Here is a 21,939-nt window from a genome sequence, read left to right as displayed (position 1 = left end):
GTCAGAAACGTAGAGCTAGAAAGGGAAGAAAGAAGTTAAAGACAGGCGATAACAAGGAAATATTTTAATAATAAGGATAATATTTTCCAAAGCGCCTGGAGGCAGGACAAGAAGCAACGGATGGAAACTAACCAAAGAGAGAAGCAACCTAGAACTAAGGAGAAACTTCCTGACAGTGAGAACAATTAACCAGTGGAACAACCTGCCTCCAGAAGCGGCGAATGCTCCAACATTGGAAGTTTTAAAGAAGAAACTGGACAGCCATTTGTCTGAAATGGTGTAGGGTTTCCTGCCTGAGCAGGGGGTCGGACTAGATGACCTTCAAGTTCCCTTCCAACTTTATTATTATTATTATAAATGGGCCGGTGACGCGTGGTTGGAATTCAGGGGGGGGGAAGCGGGAAACAAAAAGACTTTGATTCTGAAGCACGTCAGGCTGCAGAAAGGCCACTGCGGGCTGCATGGAGGAAGATTAGAGCCGCTCCTTCTTACCCGCTTTATCTTATCTGGTGGAAAAACCCCGAGTGGCTATGAAAAGGACCCCCTTTTCCCCATCATGCGGCAGACTTGAAAGTAATTGTGGGTCTGGAATTTGGGGGGGGGCAGCTGCCGTCTGACTTTTGAAGCGTTTGAATTAAAATTGCTCAGCGTGGATTAATACCAAAATGCCGGCAAGCTTTTTTTTAAAAGTGGAAATTCATATTATAGTCCCAAAGGTCTGTATAAGGTGGGTCATCATCTTCGGGCAGCGATTAGCTGATTTTGGCCGATCTTGAGAAAGAGTGACCAGCATGGGGAAACCCAGCTAGCCCGGAAGTCGAAAGGCCATCCCGGAATATCCCATAACCCTCCCGCTTCTACTTTTGCTTCCTATCTCTGTGGGCGCCTGCTTGACTGGGGCAGTCTCCCAAAGTGCTTCCTGTGGGCTTCCCAAACAGGAAGAGGCGGGACGGCGGCTGCGCGGTGCGAGGCTTGAGGGGGGGTGGAGGCACGCTGAAGCGAGAGTCGGGTCCGAGGCGTTGCGAGCGGGGCTTGGAGAGCGGACAGGTAAGGGCGGGGGCCGGGAGGGATTGGCTTTGTGGGTTCCCCCACCCGGGCTGCGGACGGAAAGGGTCGCCGTGTGGAAAACTCCCCGCAGGGTAACCGCTAAAAGCCACTTGGGGCTACCCGTGAGAGGCCTGGCGACCGTAAGAGGGTCTCTTGCTGCGATACCCGCGGGATGGGCTTCCGCCGCGGACCCTCCCCTGGCCCTCGGACCCCCCCCCCCCGTCGAAAGATGTCACAAAAGGGCTCCCACCACGCCGCCTTTCCACGCGCCCTGCTGGGTCACAAACGCGAGCTTGCGACCCGGCGGCGGGCGGGCCTGCGCGGTGGTGCCGGCAAAGGCTCGTCAGCGCCGGAGATGTAACCGCAGCGGGTGCCGATGTCGGCCCCGGGTGCAGAGCGGGAGAAGGACCCCTCTAAGCGCCGGTCCTCAAACTGGCATGCCTGGTACGTTTGGGCCCCTCCGTTTGAGGCAGGGAAACAACGTCCTGGAATCTTTTTTTCTCGGGCTCAAGCGCTTAAGGCAGTGTTTCTCAACCTTGACAATTTTAAGGCATGTGGACTTCAACTCCCAGAATTCCACAGCCAGCAATGCTGGCTGTGGAATTCTGGGAGTTGAAGTCCACATGCCTTAAAATTGTCAAGGTTGAGAAACACTGCCTTAAGGGGTTCCCCCCCCCCCCCCAAAGATGGTCAGGGGACTGGAGGCTGAAACATATAAAGAACGGTTGCTGGAATTGGGTATGTCTAATTTAATGAAAAGAAGGTCTACTGCTGATAGCAACTTCTAATATTTGAGGGACTGCCACCCAAAAAAGAAGCAGTCAAGCTCCTCTCCACAGCACCTGAAGGCAGGACACAGGACAACAATGGATGGAAACTAACTAACTAACCAACCTAGAAGTAAAGAGAAATTGCCTGACAGCGAGAACAATTAATCAGTGGATCAACTTATTTCCAGAAGTTGTGAATGCTCCAACACTGAAGGTTTTTAAGAAGAGATTGGACAACCATTTGTCTGAAATGGTATAGGGCAGTGTTTCTCAACCTTGACAATTTTAAGGCAGGTAGACTTCAACTCCCAGAATTCCACAGCCAGCATTGCTGGCTGTGGAATTCTGGGAGTTGAAGTCCACATGCCTTAAAATTGTCAAGGTTGAGAAACACTGGTATAGGGTTTCCTGCCTGAGCAGGGGGTTGGACTAAATACAAGTTCTCTGAAGGTCCCTTCCAACTCTATTATTCTGTTATTTCCCCTCCCGTTTAGGATAAAAGTGGCTAAATGGTTTGGCAGAACGTAATCGCCTTTCCTTGAGCAGCCTGATCAGATAAGAGATTTTTATTTTTTTAAAAAAACTAGGGACACTGCTGCTACTGCTGTCAATCTACTGTCCATAAAAGTGTTTGTTTCCAAATCACATCCGCTTTTGTTGACTTTAGTTACTCTTGTTGTCAGATACAGAATACACACACTTCTTCTTGTGCCATATCCGTTATCGGACGTTGGCGATCATGTTGGCGATCCTGTTTTTATCAGCAGCCGCACGAAAAAGTGCTGCTGAGTTTTGTCCAAACCAATCCCTTAGATTTTGAAGCCATGATGTTCTTCTTCTGCCTGGACCTCGTTTGCCTTCAATCTTTCCCTGGAGGATTAAATGGACTATGCCATATTTTTCTGGGTGTCGCATCACATGTCCGAAATATTCTAATTTTCGTTTTTTAATTGTTTTGATGATTTCCCCTGGCTTTGCCAGGTGGCTTATCACCTCCTCATTTCTGATCTTGACAACCAAGCTTATACGTAACAGCCCGCCTGTAAATCCACATTTCAAATGCTTCTAGTCTCTTCAAGTGGCCTTCTGATTGCACTTACCACCAGCTATAACCACCCTGTTAAAGTTCTGATTGAGAGCTTCTATCATAGCCTTTGGCTTAACACAGAGTTTATGTAGACAGCTAACAACTAGGAAGCACACTCCACTTTCTGGTTTTGGAATTGAAGAGGGACTTCCAGAATTTTCTGGAGTTGTGAAGACAGTTACAGACTTTAAGTGAGATGTTTCAAGTTTAAAATCTTTGCTTTTGTATCTCTCAGTTGGAATCAGTGCTGGCACAGCATGCACATTTATCTATCTGCCACCTAGATTTCTGCATGTTAATGCAGATCTAGACATAAGACTGGGAGTGTGATTTGTGTAAGGCTGTTTAGTGAGCTTATGGGTGGCTTAAGAGTGTGTATCAAATGTAATCTAATTTAAAATATTCTATATTTTTTGCAAAAATGTTTTACATCTTGAATTTCATAGCTAAAAGTTATTCTTTAATGAATAATGAATTTAGTGACAAATTAAAGAATGTTTTCCTGACCATTGTTCACAACTGCTATCCAGTCATTATGAAGTTCTAGGTATTATTCTTTACATTTTCAGTTATACTTTCCTATTACTAATTGTTTTGATTATAAAATATATTTGTACTTATGTCTTTCTGACTTATTATTGCAGGATGCCCGGATTAAGCTGTAGATTTTACCAGCATAAATTTCCTGAAGTAGAAGATGTTGTCATGGTCAATGTCAGGTCCATTGCAGAAATGGGAGCCTATGTTAGTCTTTTGGAATATAACAACATTGAGGGCATGATCTTACTCAGTGAGCTGTCCAGGAGACGAATCCGTTCTATAAACAAACTCATCCGAATTGGCAGAAATGAATGTGTTGTTGTCATAAGAGTTGATAAGGAGAAAGGTGAGTTGCATAACAATACAGCTATTTTTTTCAATCCATATATTTATGGTTTTCAAAAATATTCAGTAAGGAAATGTAGAACAGCCTACTACAGGGGTGTCAAACTGCCAGCCTGAGGGACGGATGCGTCACGCGGAAGTGGCACCTACCCCAGCTCCGGCAAGGGGGAAAAAGTCATGATACGTTGCGACATGTCACGCAACGCAGTGAGTTTGACACCCCTGGCCTACTAGAAGGGATAGTATACAGTAATTTGGAAGAACAGATCTTTCCTGTTGCACTTAATAGTTTTTTTATGAGAGAAAGAAGGGCTTTATATTTCTGTTAGTTGACTTAATATATTTAAAAATATTTCTTGTTATTTTAGGTTATATTGACCTGTCAAAAAGAAGAGTGTCTCCGGAGGAGGCAATTAAATGTGAAGACAAATTCACCAAATCAAAAACTGTAAGTTTTTGTAAGAAATATTTGTCCTCCTGTTGTGTTGAATAATGAAATACATTTTAATTCTGCTAAAAGTTTCAACTTGCTTGACCTTAATGTACAGAAAAACAAGGTAGAGCTATACAACTAAAGTTATACAAGTAGTCCTTGACTTACAACTAAAATTGAGCCCAAAATTTAGGTTGCTAAGTAAGACAGTTGTTAAGTGAATTTTGCCCCATTTTACAATCTTTTTTGCCCTCATTGTTAAGTGAATCTGGCTTTCCTCTTTAACTTTGCTTGTCAGAAGGTTGCAAAAAGTGATCACATGATCCCTGGACACTTCAATTTCATACATGCCAGTTGCCAAGCATCTGAATTTTGATCACATGACCATGGGGATGCTGCAACCGTTATAAATGTGAAAAATGATTATAAGTCATTTTTTTCAGTGCTGTTGTAACTTTGATTACTAAATGAATGGTTATAAATTGACTACCTATACTGTATATATTATGAACAATACATCTTCATATCACAATGTTCTGCTCTTGCATATATGTACCCATGGTCCAATTAGCTATAAATGCAGAAAATCTAGTTCAGTTCACTACTACACAGAGAATACTGACTGTTAAGTACTGACTTTCCAGCATAACATGTTAATATGACCAAATTAGTATGGTTGTTATCGGGGATGTAGTAATACACAAAGAGTCTCTCTATAGAGATTTTGTGTCACTTAAACATTTCTACATCACAGAATTTTCCAATTATACAGTGAATAACTGGAGTGGCAGAATTTTACTTCATTTTTTTTTATTCTTCATTTTTGAATTAGCTTGGAAAATGGGCTTTTTAATTTATCCACTCCACTGCAAAGAGAAACAAAAGTTGTACACCCATTTAGTAAATTAATTTATCTAGAATACATTTAACACAGTTATCCTGGCTCTAAAAGAACTGTTTAGCTTCTGACCTCTTTGGATATATCAGGTATATCCAAAGATTCTAAAAAGATACCATGGCAGGACACAAGGCCATGAAAGTTTTATGTGGATCCAGAAAGTTGAGTGTGGATACATTGGTGAAATATTTGACAGGTATATTGCATGGGATTTTCAACTTTAATTGTTATATTGTTTCCTTGGATTAGGGTTCATTGTGTTAAATATAGTAATGTTACATTGTCATGCAACTTTTCCCTTGCTTTTGCCCAGGTTTATAGCATCCTTCGCCATGTTGCTGAAGTTCTAGAATACACAAAAGATGAACAGCTGGAGAGCTTGTTTCAGAGAACTGCTTGGGTATTTGATGACAAGTACAAAAAGCCTGGATATGGCGCATATGATGCCTTCAAACTTGCTGTCTCGTAAGTAAAGATGCCTTTCTAATATTTCACTATGGTTTAGAACTTAAAGGACAAATTTGTGCATTCCTTGCTTTTATGCAGATTCCTGTACCCTTATTATTGTTACTCAGTAAGTACACTTTTCTGCATTTTGAAGACCTAGCAGCGCGCAAGCCTGCTTCTATCTATAAACTCGTATCTTTTGCAAATCTAATTTTCAGGAAGAGGAAATGTGTTTAAATGTTTGCATAGTTTATTGTTTTGATAATTTCTCTTTTGTATATAATTTAGGAAATTCTGGTAAGGTTTTCTTTGATTATTCTTTTTATGCAGTGATCCCGCAATCCTTGATGGTCTGGATTTGACAGAAGATGAAAAGCGTGTGCTAATTGACAATATCAATAGACGTTTGACACCACAGGCAGTCAAAATTCGAGCAGGTGAGTCCCCAAAACTGCCTAAGTTAATCTTATTTATTAGGGGATCATCATTACAGTCTTATGAAAGAATATTCTATATACTCAAAAATGTCCATTAGTGAGTATATTATGAAAGCATGGTGAATGCTACTTTTTTTTTGCTTTATGATAAATCTAAAGCTATCATTATCTGAACATGTGATTATCTTGGGCTCATTGAAGACTTCAACAATAAGCATGACTAGGAAATGTTTGAATGGGAGATGAATTAGGGAGGTGAATTTCACAGTGTTATGTTTCAAAATGTAGCCTTTTTTGTTTTGTTGAATATGTTGTCCAAACAGTTATTTATTTCTCTGAAGGAAAAGAGCCAGAAATTCTCAAATAACTTTCTGGGACAGTAGTGTTTTTGGATAGACAGGAATTTGAAAGTTTCTGAAAATGTAAGGAATCAGAGATTCATTGGCAGGGAGATGGGGAAAAAAAGATCATTAGATGTTATGAAAGAGGAAGCACTTGGAAGATGAAGGAAATTAAGGAAAAGAGCATGCGGGACAGTGAAATAAACCAAGCAGGGTCTAATAACAGGACAAGGATGGAAATGTGTAAAATGACTTGAGCCAGCTACCTAAATCTTTAGCCCTGGCTCATACAGATCTTAATGGTGGAGAAACAGATCTTAATTAATGGGTAGAAGAGGAATAGCTATATATATAACTAGAGAAGATTATCCTATTGTACACAGTAATGTCACTAAAAACTTTCTGAATAATTAGTTTACCACTCATTTGAATCAGAGCTGAATTCAAAGTATACAGATATTAGGTAATAGATTCATATTACATGAAGCTTACTAATTGACTGTAAACGTTTAAAGCTATAACAATTCTGTGATTCTATTATCATTACTAATCAGAAATATTCCACTGTGATTAGAAAAATGTGGAACATTTCTGCCAAGTAATAAGATCCAAATTATAATTTGCAGTGGTTAAATTATATAACAAGCTAAATGCATTTGTTGCAAAATTTCCAATGGTTGTTTATGAATTTTCTCCCCCCCCCCCAAAAAAAAAACTTGCTTTAAGCAGCTCAAATTATTTCTAACATGACAACTAATTTCTTTAAAAGTAAAAAAAAAATTACTCATGAGGGATAAGGGAAAAAACAGGATTTTATTCCAATGCCAAACCACATGGTAACTTGCGGGGGAAGGGTGAAAGGGGATCTGGCCATTTATGTTACCAGTCAGTGAAGATTTGACAGCCATTGGTTGAATTCCTTTCATTTTGTAGAAGCATGAAATAGTGGTGAAGAAGGACTTTCTTCATAATAGGAAACAGGGCTAAGATGCAAATGTGTCAAGTAGGAAAAATTGCATTGTAAGGGGGAAGATGCAAGGAAGTAAACCAAATTCAAGAAAATTGAATTTCTCATGTGTCTTCTGCTTCAAATGATACAACCTAGCCACGTTGTAGATTAAGGACAAATGTAGCACAATTTTCCTTGGGATCATCTCTTAGCTTCTTGGTAGTTAGGAATATTTCTATTTTTCACGAGCATTTATCTTTAAAATCCAATGTTATTGAACTATGTATATTTGGTTGCAAATGATTTTAATTTTTCTAAACATTTTTAACATATCAACATTTTGGCTTTTTTAGATATTGAAGTAGCCTGTTATGGTTACGAGGGTATAGATGCAGTAAAAGAAGCTCTGCGAGCTGGCCTAAGCTGTTCTACAGAGAGTATGCCAATCAAAGTAAGTGGGCATTCTTTGACATGGTTGTTCTGGAAAATCTTGAATATAAAAAAAAACTCTTAACATCCTCCTGTGGTTTAATTCTCATACCAGTTAGTCTGTTAATGTATAGGAATGGGGTTGAGAGGGAAGGTAAGATTTGAATTGACCTAAGAAAACCAATTACAATCTTAAAGTGGCTCAGTCGGATTAATTATTTTACCAATGTTATAAAACTTTGTATTTTTAAAGCATAGAAAAGAGGCAGAAAATTAAACAAATTTACAGAGAGTTAATGGTAGTCACATTCTGTTAAAATGCCACAAATACTGAATTGGCTGAAACCTCAGGTGAGAATGTGCGGTTTGGTTGATTCCAGTATTTTGTTGCTCTGCATCTCCACGAATAAGCTCAACAGTGCCATGAGTACTTATCTGGGGGTTACAAATTAGTGAAATACAGAACCTGCAAATAATGAACTTTGCCTGTATATCATGAAATACTTGTCATTTAAAAGTTTGTTATCTTATAGTATTTTCCCAAAATACTAGAAATGGGCTCCTTCGGGAAAAGAGCATTATGAAATAAATCCAGGGGTTCTTTTGGTGTTAGTTCAAGATTTAAATAATCTTTTATCAGCAGCTTTGAGGAGCAGGTTAAGACTTGTGAAAGCAAGTCTAATACTACCTCGTTCTTTTTTAGATAAATCTTATAGCTCCTCCTCGATATGTGATGACCACAACAACACTTGAAAGGACTGAAGGTCTTTCCGTTCTCAGCCAAGCCATGACTGTCATTAAAGAAAAAATCGAAGAGAAGAGAGGTGTCTTTAATGTGCAAATGGAAGTAAGTATTGTGTGTTGACCTAAGCTGGGATCAGGGGCACTTACAGAGAGGCAGTGAAAAAGAGGCATGCTGCAACTGCCATCTTGACTTTTTGACCCTTCCCTCCCCTTGCAGACACCTTTGCCTGTGATTCTCAGTGCTAATGCCTGCGACTGTAATTATTGCCACATTTGGGGGAGGAGGGGTTCAGTGGTTCTTGCCATCCCCGGCCAGGAGCAAGGACTTTATTTTTCTTGTTCCATTTGGAAAATTAGGGTAGCAGATGCAAAAAATGCTTCGAAGCATGTGTTCCTTTTTCGCCTCAGAAAACTAAGAAAATGTTTTCCTCTCTTTCTCATATACTTCCTGCTTGCTCAGCTCCATTTTTATTGGCTCTGTTTGACCACAGTGTTGATTAGTCAGAAATTTGGAAACAAGAAAGCCTTACAGCTCTAGTCACAGTACTTTCTTAAATGAAGGAAAAAGGGAAACAAATTAATCTGGTTGGTACTGCTATGGCCTTGGTTTTTTTAATACTTCCATTAACCAAGTTTTCAAGTGGAGAGAACAGAAGAGAGGAATAGGCAGGGAAAAGAGAAGGGAAGAAATACACAAAATAATATTTAAGAATAAATATAACCAGAGGAAAGATATTGATTAAAGGTAAGTCTCTGCCTAAGTTACTCCATATTTTCAAATTTTAATTATTCCAGAACATCAGCATACTCTTCCCTTAGTGAACCAGAATAGATATGGAATGGGTTTATAGGGAGGAGTAGAAGTAGCTGGCAACACTGGCAGCTTATCCATCTTGTACCCCACCAAGTGTGTACAGTGAAATCAAGTTCAAAATTGCTTTCCTTCGGGTATTCTGATTTTACACAATGGGATGTTTTCAATCTTAAACACTGAATAATTTATCAAGTGTGGGGTTCTGAACGTCCCAACCATTGAGTCTGCAGGAGATGGGTTTTTTACCTTTGTTCCAGTAGACCTAACATCTTTTTTAACATTTTTTTGTGGAAGCAAAAAATAACATTTTAATCAAAATCATATTAGAATAAGTTAAATGTGTAGGTAAGTCTGTTCAGGTAACAGAAACTTTTGTTTTAGATTAAGAAAACAAGTTTGAAAATTTTTCTACTGAATTGTTTCTTGTTAATTGCAGCTCAGTGGAAATAAAACCCAAAATTGTTCCATTTTTTTGGCAAAAGAATATCCCGAGAGATCCCAGAGTGATTTTATAGGATGAGTAGGGCAAGGCTAGTATGTTTTGTCCCAGCTTTTTCTTAGTGGCAACTAGCGTAGCATGTTTCGCTGTTCTGCCTAGCCTCTCAATTTTCTGAGCACCTTCCACTTCTCTCTTTCTGCAGTTCATGTCCCAGCACTGCATATACAGGTAGTCCGTTACTTACAACAGTTCATTTAGTGACTGAAGTTACAACGGCACTGAAAAAGTGACTTATGACCATTTTTCACACTTAACAACTGTTGCAACATCCCTGTGGTTATGTGATCAAAATTCAGGCACTTCGCAACTGGCTCATATTTATGATGGTTGCAGTGTCCTGATGTCATGTGATCGCCTTTTGCGACCTTCTGACAAGCAAAGTCAATGGGAAAGCCAGATTCACTTAACCATGTTACTAGCTTAACAACTGCAGTGATCCACTTAACAACTGTGGCAAGAAAGGTCATAAAACGGGGCAAAATTCATTTAACAAATGTCTTGCTTAGCATCAGAAATGTTGGGCTCAGTTGTGATAAGTACCTGTACTACCAGCATGGCATATACTATCAGCCATGAATACCCCTTGATCTTCCCTGTGCCTTCTGTTCCACCCCTTATCTCCCACTATCCTTCGCTGGCTGGATCAGCCATGGTTCAGAAGCCTGAATTTGGAATCATAAAGCCCATTTTAATCCAGATATGAACTAAAACATCCAATTATATGTTTGGGTTCAGTCATAGGCTACCTAAAACCAGCTGCTTCATGCACAGAACATGTCGCATGTGTGCTCATTGCTACTTGTATTTTACCAAAATTTATCCTGCGTTTTCTGTTCATTAGAAATGTTTATTTCTAAATCGCTCAGTAGAGCAAAATCCTATATCAGTGATGGCGAACCTTTTAGAGACCGAGTGCCCAAGCTGCAACCCAAAATCCACTTTTGTATCGTTGGGTGCCGGGTGGATGTGGCCCATTGGGTGGGCGTGGCCCATTGAGTGGACGTGGCTGCAGTGATAACGGCAGACTGGGTGGGACTAAAAAGTTCAATCAATCAATTCCAACTTTGCAATATCTTTTTGTTTCCCGCGAGAAGTTGAAATTGATTGATTGATTGAACCTTTTTTTGTTTTGCACACGGCGGCGGAGGCCTAAAGCGAAAAGGTTTTATAAACCCAGCTGAAGGCCTAGGACTGGAGCGATTGTGGGCGTGCCCACAGAGAGGGCTCTGAGTGCCACCTGTAGCACGCATGCCATAGGTTCGCCACCGCAGTCCTATATCCTAGTGCCCCACGGTCTCGCACAGTTCCTTTAATGTGGTAGGAGAAAATTATTAAATACTTTATTAAATAATCACTTGTGCCTTGTGGTTTTATATTCTTAATGACTACTTTTATAGTTTTAATAATCATTTTTATATGTTCTAATTAATTGTACACCCAGGTAACTTCTTGGCCATATAAATTTAATAAATAAAACTGATGTTAAAGTAATGAAATACAGCTTAGCTTCAGTCAGATATATATATATATATATTTGTTCTTCAGTTAATTTGGGAAATTCACTTTTTGGCATCAAACAAGTTTATATTGTTTCAATAGTGTGTTTCTGGAAACTGTATATGTTTATTAAATAAGCAAAAATAACACATGGTTAGCTCTATTTAGAGAAACACTGAATTACTACAGCATGTCTACCACAAATCCAACTTGGATTGCACTGGGCTGAACTATTTGCATTTATTATGAAAAATTCATGAAGAGCGATTGGATGCTAGCTATTATACCACTTTGAGGTTTTGACTCTCCAATAATGAAAATTCCTGAATTCAGCGAATTCAGCTCAGTGCAGAGTCTTTTTGATACCCATTCCTCCCTTGTCCCTCAAGTTTACTAGTAATTGTAGCATTTAAGACCGGTTTCCTTAATTCAACAGTGTACTGCAGATTCTATACTAAATAACTTTCTGTGTCATATTTTCAAATAATGTGTTTATAATGTTCATTTTACCTATTTTAGAAAAGAAAATCTCAATAAATGTTCCAATAGATTGCCTTCATAGTATTATATTTCTGTGAGCTTAGAATTTACAGCTCTTTTTTTCCAAGGAGTACACAGTCTAATTAATGGAGATGGAAAGAGTCCAATGAAATCTACATTGATTAAAAAAATGAAATATACCAAACCATAAATAGGCAGCAGCTGTTATCACTAGTGGTAGCCCCTTTCAGGGGCTATCATTGCAATTGCAAATGAGTTTGACTGCAAATAGCAGATTGATAATTGCTGTCTTTTTCATATTTGGACAAGTCAACTGCATGTTTAATTAAAAGTACATCTGCTTAAACAGATGCTGAATTACACTGAAAGATAACCCTATATTGGTCACTTTGTCTTTACAGCCCAAGGTAGTAACTGACACTGATGAGACTGAACTTGCAAGGCAGTTGGAAAGGTTGGAGCGTGAGAATGCTGAAGTGGATGGAGATGATGATGCTGAGGAGATGGAAGCAAAAACTGAAGATTAAATTCATTGGAATGACAAAATAGATGGAAATTATGCCTTCATATGCCTAAAAACACCTAGAGTTGACTGAGATGTCATTGTTAAAAATGCCACAGGAACAGACTTGAAATGCTTTCAAGTTTTTAATGAGACCAAATTTTGAATAGACAAGAAACCATTCGCTACAGTGGGTTGCTTGATTTTTCTCAATGGGAAGGTACTTCTCACTGAAGAGTAAAACCTTTTCCCCTAAATAATCCAAGCATACTTTGATGACTCTTCTTAAAATTTTCACATCTTATACATTCAGATTGGCAACTGGTTCACTATGTTGTATCAGTGAGTTTCTGAGGATTAAACCAATATTCTTCCACAGACTGCACTGAAGCTTTCAATAAATGTATTGGATATTTACTTGGATTTCATTTCATTTTCATTTTAAGAAATTTGTAGTGCAAAGAGCTAAAGAGAAAAGAGTGGCTTTTAGCTCCTGAAGATGGCAATTCACATGTCTTTAACCAATAAATCCTAATCTCTATATAGTTCATAATCAGTTTTCATTATACAAGTAACTTTAGTGCTACTTCATGTGCAATGTCTTGTAACTTTCAAGTCAGCAAGACTAGATACTCCTTTTTAATACTCACATTGATGAATTAATGCACTAGTCTTCTTATTTGGTTGGCTTTTCTTTTGCATTTTGAGTATGCGATGCCTTAGAACAGGGGTAGGCAACCTTGGCTGTTTTATGACTCGTGGACTTCAACTCCCAGAATTCCTGAGCCAGCATGGCTGGCTCGGGAATTCTGGGAGTTGAAGTCCACGAGTCATAAAACAGCCAAGGTTGCCTACCCCTGCCTTAGAACAAAATATTTTTTTCCCCGACTCTGCAAGGTAGACCATAACATATCTCATTTGTAGAACAAAGGAATACTGCATTCAGTTGCCTAAATAAGTTAGTTAGGAGCATGGTACATCTTGTGTTTATTTTTTGCTGGTTTGCCACATCAAACTCTCTTTCTAAATACTATCATAGTGACTTGTATGCACTAAAACTTTTATTTAATGTCATTACTTTTTTCTTAACTATTGTGCTAGTTATATAAGAATTTTCTGTTTATGTATATCAAAAACAAAAACCGGTAAAACTTCTAAACAATTACCGGTAACTATTTTTTTTCCTAATGTTAACATCAACAACGTTTTAATGGTAGTTTATAATAGTATACTTTTTTTTCCTACCACTGGGTGTCATGCAATCACAACAAACTGACTTAGTATTGCTTTAAAAGTATTCAAAATGTTGTCCTGCATTCATATTTAGTAAATCCATGCTTACTAAAGTTCTCCATATGGCCTGCTAGCTCCTTATTAGGATTCTGCATTCTTTGAGGAAAAACCAGTTCTCTCTCAAGATAAATTTTCAGAGTTGCAGGCAACTTTTGACGTCAACAGATGGTTCATTACAGCCAGTTCCCTTCCACTATGGGGGAATCTGTAGATCTAAAGATAGATAATTTGAGAACTGATTAGACCTTACAGGTATACTCTGATCTGACATCACTGTCTGAGTTTAGTTTTATATCCATACAGGTTCCTACATGTTTTCTTCCAATAGGGATATGTTTAGTGTTTGAAGAGTTCCTTGTAGCAGTAAAAACCCACATTTCAGCATTAAGTAGTATGTAGACTGAGTAACCTTCCTTGCATCTGTAGAGTGAGAAGAGAGCCATTTTCTGCAATGTCTAGGAATTTAATTATTTTTATGTAAAGTATAGGTTAACTGATAATACGTATCTGAATGCAAACCAGTATGGACATGTATATTTAAGAACTAATTACAATGTTTGCCCTGTGTATATTTTTTTTAGAGTAGCAATTTTCATACAATGGATCATTTATAAACATTTCAAGTGCTATGGAGAAATAAAGTATAAATGGGATTATCTAGATCAGGGGGTGTCAAACTGTCGGCCCATGGGCTGGATGTGTCACACAAGCCGCACTCACCCCAGCTCCGGCAAGGGGGAAAAAGTCGCGACACGTCACATGACGTGGCGAGTTTGACACCCCTGATCTAGATATTGTCAGCATTAGAAATGTCAGGACAAACACAAAAATGACTCCGCTGTAAAAGAAAACTATAAATTGAACAATAATAAAAGAACTGGGATGCAGGGAAAGATAATAGGGTAAATGATAAAAAAAGCTGTGAGATACAGATTCTCAAAAATACGATTTAAAAGGGCAAAGGTGTAAAATAAGTCCTGCATGAAACTGGAAGGCAGATCTATTTTTGATATTTATATCCCATTTTTATTATTTTTACAAATAAGGCAGTGAATATATCTCACACATTTTCTTTCTCCCATTTTCCACACAACAACCCCGTGAAATGAGAGAGTGGCTGGTCCAAAGTCATCCAACCGGCCTCCATGGCTTGAACTTTCAGTCTCCACTAGACCAAACTGGCTCTCTGGTACATCTGGCTAGATATACTCTAACCATCCATGAACTGTTAAGTAGTTAATAGACTTGAGTCTCTGGATCAGAATACAGGAGCTAGACCACCTCTGGCCTAAAAAAATAAAAGATTTACATATTAAATGCATAACAATATTTACATAGCGCTGACTCATATGTAAAATAGCAAGTGTATGAGAGTGGATTGTAAAACTCAGTCATACAGTCTCCCACCCACTCCATAATAATACTATGTCTGCAAACAGATTTGCTGGCATACTGATTTAGTGACTAACGCTGCATTGTCTATGACACAATATTAGCAAATACAGTACAGTAATCAGGAGCTATGCAAGAATTAACAATTGTTTCTTCCTACTTTCTTATCTCCAGGATCTTTTTTTTTTTTTTTTTTTTTTTGAAATCTTGCTTTGACCATAAAAGTGTTTCTCTAGTAAACAAGTACATCTTACCTGTAGTTCTGTAAGATGCTGTTGGGTATAGAGTCACTCAACACAGTCTCAAGGTAGGATACAATTTCCATAAGAAGCATCAATTTCCACCCAAACAGGAGTGTAAAATGCTTCCTCGCTGTTCTCAAAGTCTTCCATAGAAAAGGGTTGCATATATTTTGGAGCAACTTTTAGGGCTTATGAGAATGACAAAGGGAAACTGCCTACACCTCTTAGAGATACTGCATGCATATGGAGATCTTCACCGACAGGTCAATAGGATCCATCCTTTAATAAAAACCAATTTATACATCTGCATGGAAGATTTGCCTTGACTTTTAACAAATGTGCATGGATCTACTTAATAATACCCAGATAAATTTATATATTAATGTAGGCTTAACTGTTCTGGAAAGTTACAGCACATTCCTATGCATTCTTAACTAGAAGTAGGCTCAAGTACAAATGGTTTTTAATCCCCTTGCAAAAGTAAGTTGAGCAAATAGTGTACAACTTATGATGGCAGTTGGAACTGGAATTTCTATCACTTAGCAATGCCTTCGTTAAGAAAATCTCATGGCTGACATGGTAAAGCAACTTCTTGCTACCATTGATTTGGCTGGGGGGATCTGGCAAGTCCCAGGTGGCTTGCGCGCAGGCAGGCAATAAGTGGCTGTTGCTAGATGGGGAAGAGTATGCGGGAGTGTGCAAGGAAGGTGCAGCACCTCATAACCACGTGGCTGGGTCAAAGTGGGTGCGTGAGAATGCACAAAGGTAAAAGGGAGATGTGGCAAGGCTTGAGGAGGGTGCAGGGGAGTACCCAAGTGGCCAGCTTGGTGTGAGACCAGAGGGGCTGGGGGACAATGTGTGGTTGGGAATAGCTTACCCCCAGCTATCCCATTGAATTTCTGGGGAAGTCACAGGGAGGTGCCAAATGGAGATCACGTGGTTATGAGGTGCTGCATTTAGTCATAAGTGCCAGCCAGTTACCAAGCACCCAGATTGTAATCATGTGACTGCAGGGTTGCTGGGACAGTCAAAAGCCTGAGAACTGGGCATAACTACCATTTGTTCAGGGTCATTCTAATTGAATAGTTCTTGAATGAATGGTCATATGTCAAGGACTACCTGTATCCAGTCATATTGCTCAAATGCACTTTCCTTTCACAGTTCCTGGATGTCTTGGAAGCATCTTATTGTCTATTGCCAGAAGGAGAACATTTGATGCATTACCTATTTAATTTATGCTATCTTTACCCTTCTTGGGTTTTTTATTACTTGCCCATTATCAGACACAGAAGGGAGCATTCAGCCTCATGAAAGTCTCCCACTCCTGAGATAAATAGCAAACCGAAATTTTGGAAATATCCAATTACTATTTGTAACAAGGCTATGTCAGGTTTTCCTTAAAGATCTTTTTTGTATATATTTCAATTTTAAATCTGGACTAAAATGTCTGGCTATAATACAGATAGGACTACTTTGCTTTTATTTGTTGTTATTTTGGTGCCTTAACTTTTCGCAACTGTCTGGACAAGACCTCACAGTTCTCTTGGCAAGTTTTCAGAAGTGGGTTGCCATTACCTCCTTCCTGGGGGTGAAAGAGTGACTGGCCCTAGGTTACCCAGCTGGCTTTGTGTTTAAGGTGAGAGTGGAACTCATGGACACCCAGTATGTAGCCTAGTAACCACTACGCCAAACTACAGTCACCATTTTCTCCACTTTTGCAATCATTGGTTCTATTTTCCCTGTGACACAAAACTAGCTTAATCTTTGATATGTTAATTTTTAGAACCATATATCTCACTACATTATACAATTTAAGTTTCACTGCAAATAATCTGGATTCTCTGCCAATAATATGGCACCATGTGCACATAAAAATATAAATATATTTCCAACCAAGACATCCCTACAGTACCAAGTACCTCATTTGCAGCATTTGTGCATGTATCTTATATACATTTTTTTTAAAAAAAAACCCACAGCCTCTTTCACTTCATCATGTAAAAGCATCTTTTTCATACTTCCCATTAGTCAAATACACATACTTCTGTAATATTATGTAACATGATTCTTGTTACTTTTTTCTAAGCAGCTTCCACATCCTCTTTCCATATGTCTATTTTCTATCCATTATAATGGGAGATTGATCTGTCTTCTAATATTTCTTCATACATTACTACATGCTTTCCCATTCTGTAGTTGTTTTACTTCCACTGTAGTTTTACTTCAATTTCTTCCGTTCTATTTTTCCCCAAGACCCACTGTTTACACTTGCAAAAAAATAGTCTGTTTTATTTAAAACTTTTCATTAATTTTCTAAGTTTCACTAATTTCCTCAACAATTCCTAATAATCAAATAATGCTTTCAGATTTATGTTCATTATTCTGTCATGTGTACATATGAAGACATGTTTAAACCAAGGTCCCTTCCAACCCTGAAATTCCACGATTCAAAGTATTTGGAATAAATATATATTTTTCTAACAGATACTTATTGTTCTCTTTCATTCTTGTGTTTCCAAATCACCCAATACATTTTTCTGTATTGTCTCATCTCATTTCCACTCATACATTCAAAACACCTAGCACAATATTTTTCCCCTGAATTGCATTTGTTCAAATGTTGCATTGGTTTTTTTTTTCAAAACATTTCTGATTCTTTCATTATTACCCTTCACTGGAGGTAACATGCAACTATCACCAACCTATAATTTTCTACATTTCTATAGCTCCACAACAACTTAGATTCTTCCATTCTTCTCCTTTCTGACATTCATTCTAGTCATTTCACTCATAATTAAATCTATACCTTCACTTTCCTTCACATACTCATCATCTTTATCCACAACATTAGGACACCTTTACTCAGCTTTATAAAATCCTTTTTTTTCTTAATGTCACAACATACACAACATATTTTTCTTTCTTTCGTGTCATTGCTCATTCTTGCTCTTTATCATTCACTCCTTTTATATTCCAGATTGCAATCGTCTATGCCGTGTTCATAACCAGACAGATCCTTAGAAATTGATTTCCATTGCTCAGGTTGGTTTTGATCAAGGCTTTTACCTAATATTTTTAGCAAGATAAGAGAAGGTGTGGATTTAATTACCAACCAAACCATTTATATTATTCCCTGTTAAAGACCGTATTATCAGTTTTGGCATATTTTGGCCAAATTTTGTTATAGCAACTCAACCAAAGCCTAGTTTTATCCTAAGCATGTTGTTCATGCTATTCCTTACAAGCCAGGACCGTTAACCGAGAGACTGTTTTCTAAAGCAATATACTGCTGCCCACATCCCACCGACTCAGAAGTACATGCAATGTATTAACAATCAGGACAGTTTACTCTGTATCAAACCTTGGAAACTCCCGGTGAGCAAAACGTTGTAGCCTCCGGTATGTTCTTGGCTTCCACATACTGTACTACAGGGACGTCTTCCTGCGATGTGTAATCAAATGGCTGATTCATCTTACCTGAGGCACTCAATCAGTTTGAGCCTTTACAATTATAAATAGGAGCAGCCTTGGTCACCATAGGGACAGGTGCTCTCTCATTGCCAGCTCAGTGTTTGCTTTCTCTATCTTGAGTAGGGAGGGGACCAGACGTCACTCCGAAGTGGGGGTGAAGAAAGTCAGCCTGCCTCTTAAAACCTCACATTCAGAGGAAACCGATTTGCAGCTGTTTGCAAGATTCTCCACAGGCACTTTCTTCTCTTGTCCAGCATGGAGGAAGGGAGGGGGATCCTGAAAGAGGGCTTTCTAGTTAAAAAGGTAAGACTCCCTCCCACTGATCTCTGACTGGGATACTTAACTATAACATCTTGTTTAAATAATATTTATTATTTTTTAAATGATTAAAAAATAGTAATGTTCAATTGACTAGAAAGAAAGTCATAAATCTTAGAAATAACAAAAGGCTCCCTGGAAAGTCTTTCATGGTCACTAGGCAAGGATGAAGGAACTGAACTGGGATAACATGCTTTGCGAAATTTATCTCTATCCCTTCTAGCTAACAGTTCTAATTTAATCTCTAGCCCTGCCGCCTTTTTCAAATTCATGCCTCTGGATGAATGATCTTTGGGCTTGCTGCTTTTGAATTATTGTAGATCCATTGTAAGTGATGTTCAAGTTGATTTTTACATTTTTAGAAATGTAACTTTTTTTTTAATATCCTGGCTTTTTGTTTTAATCACCAATGGGCATGAAGTAGCAAGTATTTTGATGAGCTGTTTAAAGCTCAGTACATATTTCAGTAGGTGTGGTAGGAGGACAGCTGTATTGATTTTTGGTAGCAAAAATTCATAAAGAGTGTGGTAACATGTTTTCCAACTAACACATTTTATAAAAGGCAAACTTTTGTCAGCTAACTTCATCAAATGCAAAGTGCAACTAAACTGATATAGGATTTAAATTAAAATGCTGGAATGAATGGGAGAGGGAAGAGCAGGTTGGTTATGCAAATGAAGGTTACATGAGAGAAGGATCAGAAGTACCTAATCAATTAACAATTGTAATGTATTCAAAGTGCATTGTGTTTGTTGAGATCTTTTGAGTTAACCTGAAACCTTTTAACTCCTCACTTAAAGTCTCGTTTTGTTTTGTTTTTCCAAAATGGTCACTTTCAGACCTGCAATATAATCTCCTGAGAGGTTCTTTCAATAGTGACTTTTTATGACATTTTGTCATTATTGATTTCTGGCATGAAAACAGTTTTTCACTCTAACAGCATAATGCTTTAGATTCCTACAGTTTGAGCTATGCAGATGGTGCAGATGGTGCCTAATGAGAGACACTGAAGAGTTATAGCATTTTTTTTATCCATAGCAACTTTTTGAGAAAAGAAAAAAGAAAATAAGAAAAGATTACATCTGAAGGATGATCTGAACCTGAACACCTTCCACCTCAAAATAAAATTCTGTCAACTACACAGAATGATTATACAATAGGCGCCTTCTCTGAAATCACACATGGTGATATATTGTAAGAATTCAATGATTTCTCAGAGCTTTATGGAAAGTCCAAACAACATTGTGATCCATTCATAAACAGGCTGGCTTTTCCCACTGCTGCATGGTTTTCAGCCATAAATCATCCAGTGAGAATTAAGAGGGCTTCTGTTCCTACTAATCAAACAGACCTCAGACAGTCATGCTGTCTTTCCTTTAAATAAAAAAGAAAAAGAAAGAAAATGTATGACAATTCTGCATGCAGTCTTACGGCTGAGGAAGGGTAGCTATATAATGCAGCACATGTACCGGGACAAAAGTGTCATTTTTTAACAGGTATATACAGGAACATGCATGCCTGAAGTACGGTGGGAGGAGCTGTTCCTGATGATGGTGGATGAGGGTCTGAAGGTGCCACTCCTTTCTTACCTTCTTTGTTTTCCATTTCTGCTTCCAAAGCAATTCCTTTCTCTCCCATCTTCGGCACCTTTCACACATCCCTATAAGTTCTGCAAGAAGCGTGCAGCAAGGAATAGAGAAAGGGAAACACCTAGCCTTATTGCCATCCAGATGTATTGGGAGAAATAAGAATGCAATACATTTTTTACAAGGAGAGAATTTGGGATTTTTGTTCGGTTGCAGTTTGAAAAACAATGAGGAAATGCGGGCTAATATCACAAACGATATTATCATCTGGACTGTTGGTAAAATTCCATGAAGCGGGCAGGGCATGTGCACTATCAACATTTTATCTGAAAGTATTCTTTAATAGATTAAACCTAATTCTCCACCTAATTTTCAGTGAATGTGGGCTTGTTGCTTTTTTTTCTTTCAGAGTGCAATACCTCTATTATTCAAAATCTTTTAGTTTGTATTATAATATACACCACCTGATATATCAGTTAAAGATGCAAGATTGAAAAAATGGGAGACCGTAAATTGTAGTCTCACGGTAGGCAGGAAGCCAGCTGGTTGTCTCAGCTTTAGGAAGAAGGAAATGGCAAACTGTTCCTCAAAAAATGCAGTTGCCAAGAAAACTGCGGGGACTTGTGCAGACAGTAACCTAGAATCAAGACTCAACTTGAAGGCATTTTTTTTTAAAAAAAAAATAACGGTATATATTGTAAATGTGAGCAGGACAATATTGGTTATATTTATGCTATGGTTTTAATGAACTTTGTAATTTTATGAATCTGTGTTCTGCTCTAAAATACAGCTCTTATACTGCACCCATGAGTTATTTCAATAGAAGCATAAGGGGAAAATTTAAATAAGTGTAACAGACCTAGGGGGGTCTAGGATTTTGTTCAAAGTTCTATCAGTAAAAAATATATTAATGCAGTAAGTTTTGAGTTGGAATGAATAAACGTGTTCCTTTGTGTACCTTAGCATGGCAGGTAGAGATGATTTTGAGCAGCTTCAAAAACCACTGTTTTTTGTTTTGTTGTTGTTTGCAGGGTCACGTTGTCCCCAATTGGAAAACAAGATGGTTTGTTCTTCTCCAGGACAGGCTGCTCTATTATAAAGTTGTGGGAGGAAAGCAGGAGTCTTCTCCCAAGGGAAAGATTTTTCTGGATGGCTGTACGATTACTTGCCCATGTTTGGAATATGAGAACAGGCCGGTAAGTCCCATGTTGGGTTCTTTGCTTAGTTTTCTTACTGCGGTGTTGACTTTAAAATGAGAGAAAGCAATTAGGGAAGAGAACAATCTAGGTTCTGGGAATGAGTTGGCATAATATTCTGAGAAAGCTAATTTCTTTTCAAATAGGACTCCCCCCCCCCC

At 38.3% G+C, this 21,939-nt stretch overlaps 2 protein-coding genes across 3 annotated transcripts in view; both read left to right on the top strand.

Moving 5' to 3' along the window:
* The first annotated feature begins 963 nt into the window (after positions 1-963).
* On the top strand, positions 964-12,696 carry EIF2S1 (eukaryotic translation initiation factor 2 subunit alpha). Its single transcript, XM_015814104.1, has 8 exons — positions 964-1,047; positions 3,549-3,790; positions 4,158-4,237; positions 5,434-5,585; positions 5,898-6,004; positions 7,648-7,745; positions 8,427-8,570; positions 12,180-12,696. The coding sequence occupies exons 2-8, from the start codon at positions 3,550-3,552 to the stop codon at positions 12,303-12,305; spliced, it is 948 nt and encodes a 315-aa protein (XP_015669590.1). The 5' UTR covers positions 964-1,047; position 3,549; the 3' UTR covers positions 12,306-12,696.
* Positions 12,697-18,825: 6,129 nt separating this feature from the next.
* The window catches only part of PLEK2 (pleckstrin 2), a 14,031-nt gene continuing 10,917 nt past the window's right edge, over positions 18,826-21,939 (top strand). Inside the window, exons 1-2 of one of the 2 annotated variants that reach the window (XM_015814103.1) lie at positions 18,826-18,981; positions 21,614-21,778. In XM_015814103.1, the coding sequence (XP_015669589.1) occupies positions 18,934-18,981; positions 21,614-21,778 (213 nt within the window). In that variant the 5' untranslated portion in view covers positions 18,826-18,933. Of the gene's footprint in view, positions 18,982-20,419; positions 20,861-21,613; positions 21,779-21,939 lie in introns of those variants that run through there. The other variant, XM_015814102.1, reaches the window with a different exon arrangement.

Source organism: Protobothrops mucrosquamatus, unplaced genomic scaffold (assembly GCF_001527695.2).
Source record: "Protobothrops mucrosquamatus isolate PMUCROS unplaced genomic scaffold, P.Mucros_1.0 scaffold218, whole genome shotgun sequence".
NCBI classification, from domain to species: Eukaryota; Metazoa; Chordata; class Lepidosauria; order Squamata; family Viperidae; genus Protobothrops; species Protobothrops mucrosquamatus.
Note: the sequence above shows the minus strand (reverse complement) of the source record. Positions and strands in the feature narration are given on the sequence as shown.

Coding starts and splice junctions, on each gene's coding strand:
- EIF2S1 (XM_015814104.1), top strand. CDS start 3,550: ATGCCCGGATTAAGCTGTAGATTTTACCAGCATAAATTTCCTGAAGTA. Junction 7,746..8,426: donor CAGAGAGTATGCCAATCAAA/GTAAGTGGGCAT, acceptor GTTCTTTTTTAG/ATAAATCTTATAGCTCCTCC. Junction 8,571..12,179: donor TCTTTAATGTGCAAATGGAA/GTAAGTATTGTG, acceptor TTGTCTTTACAG/CCCAAGGTAGTAACTGACAC.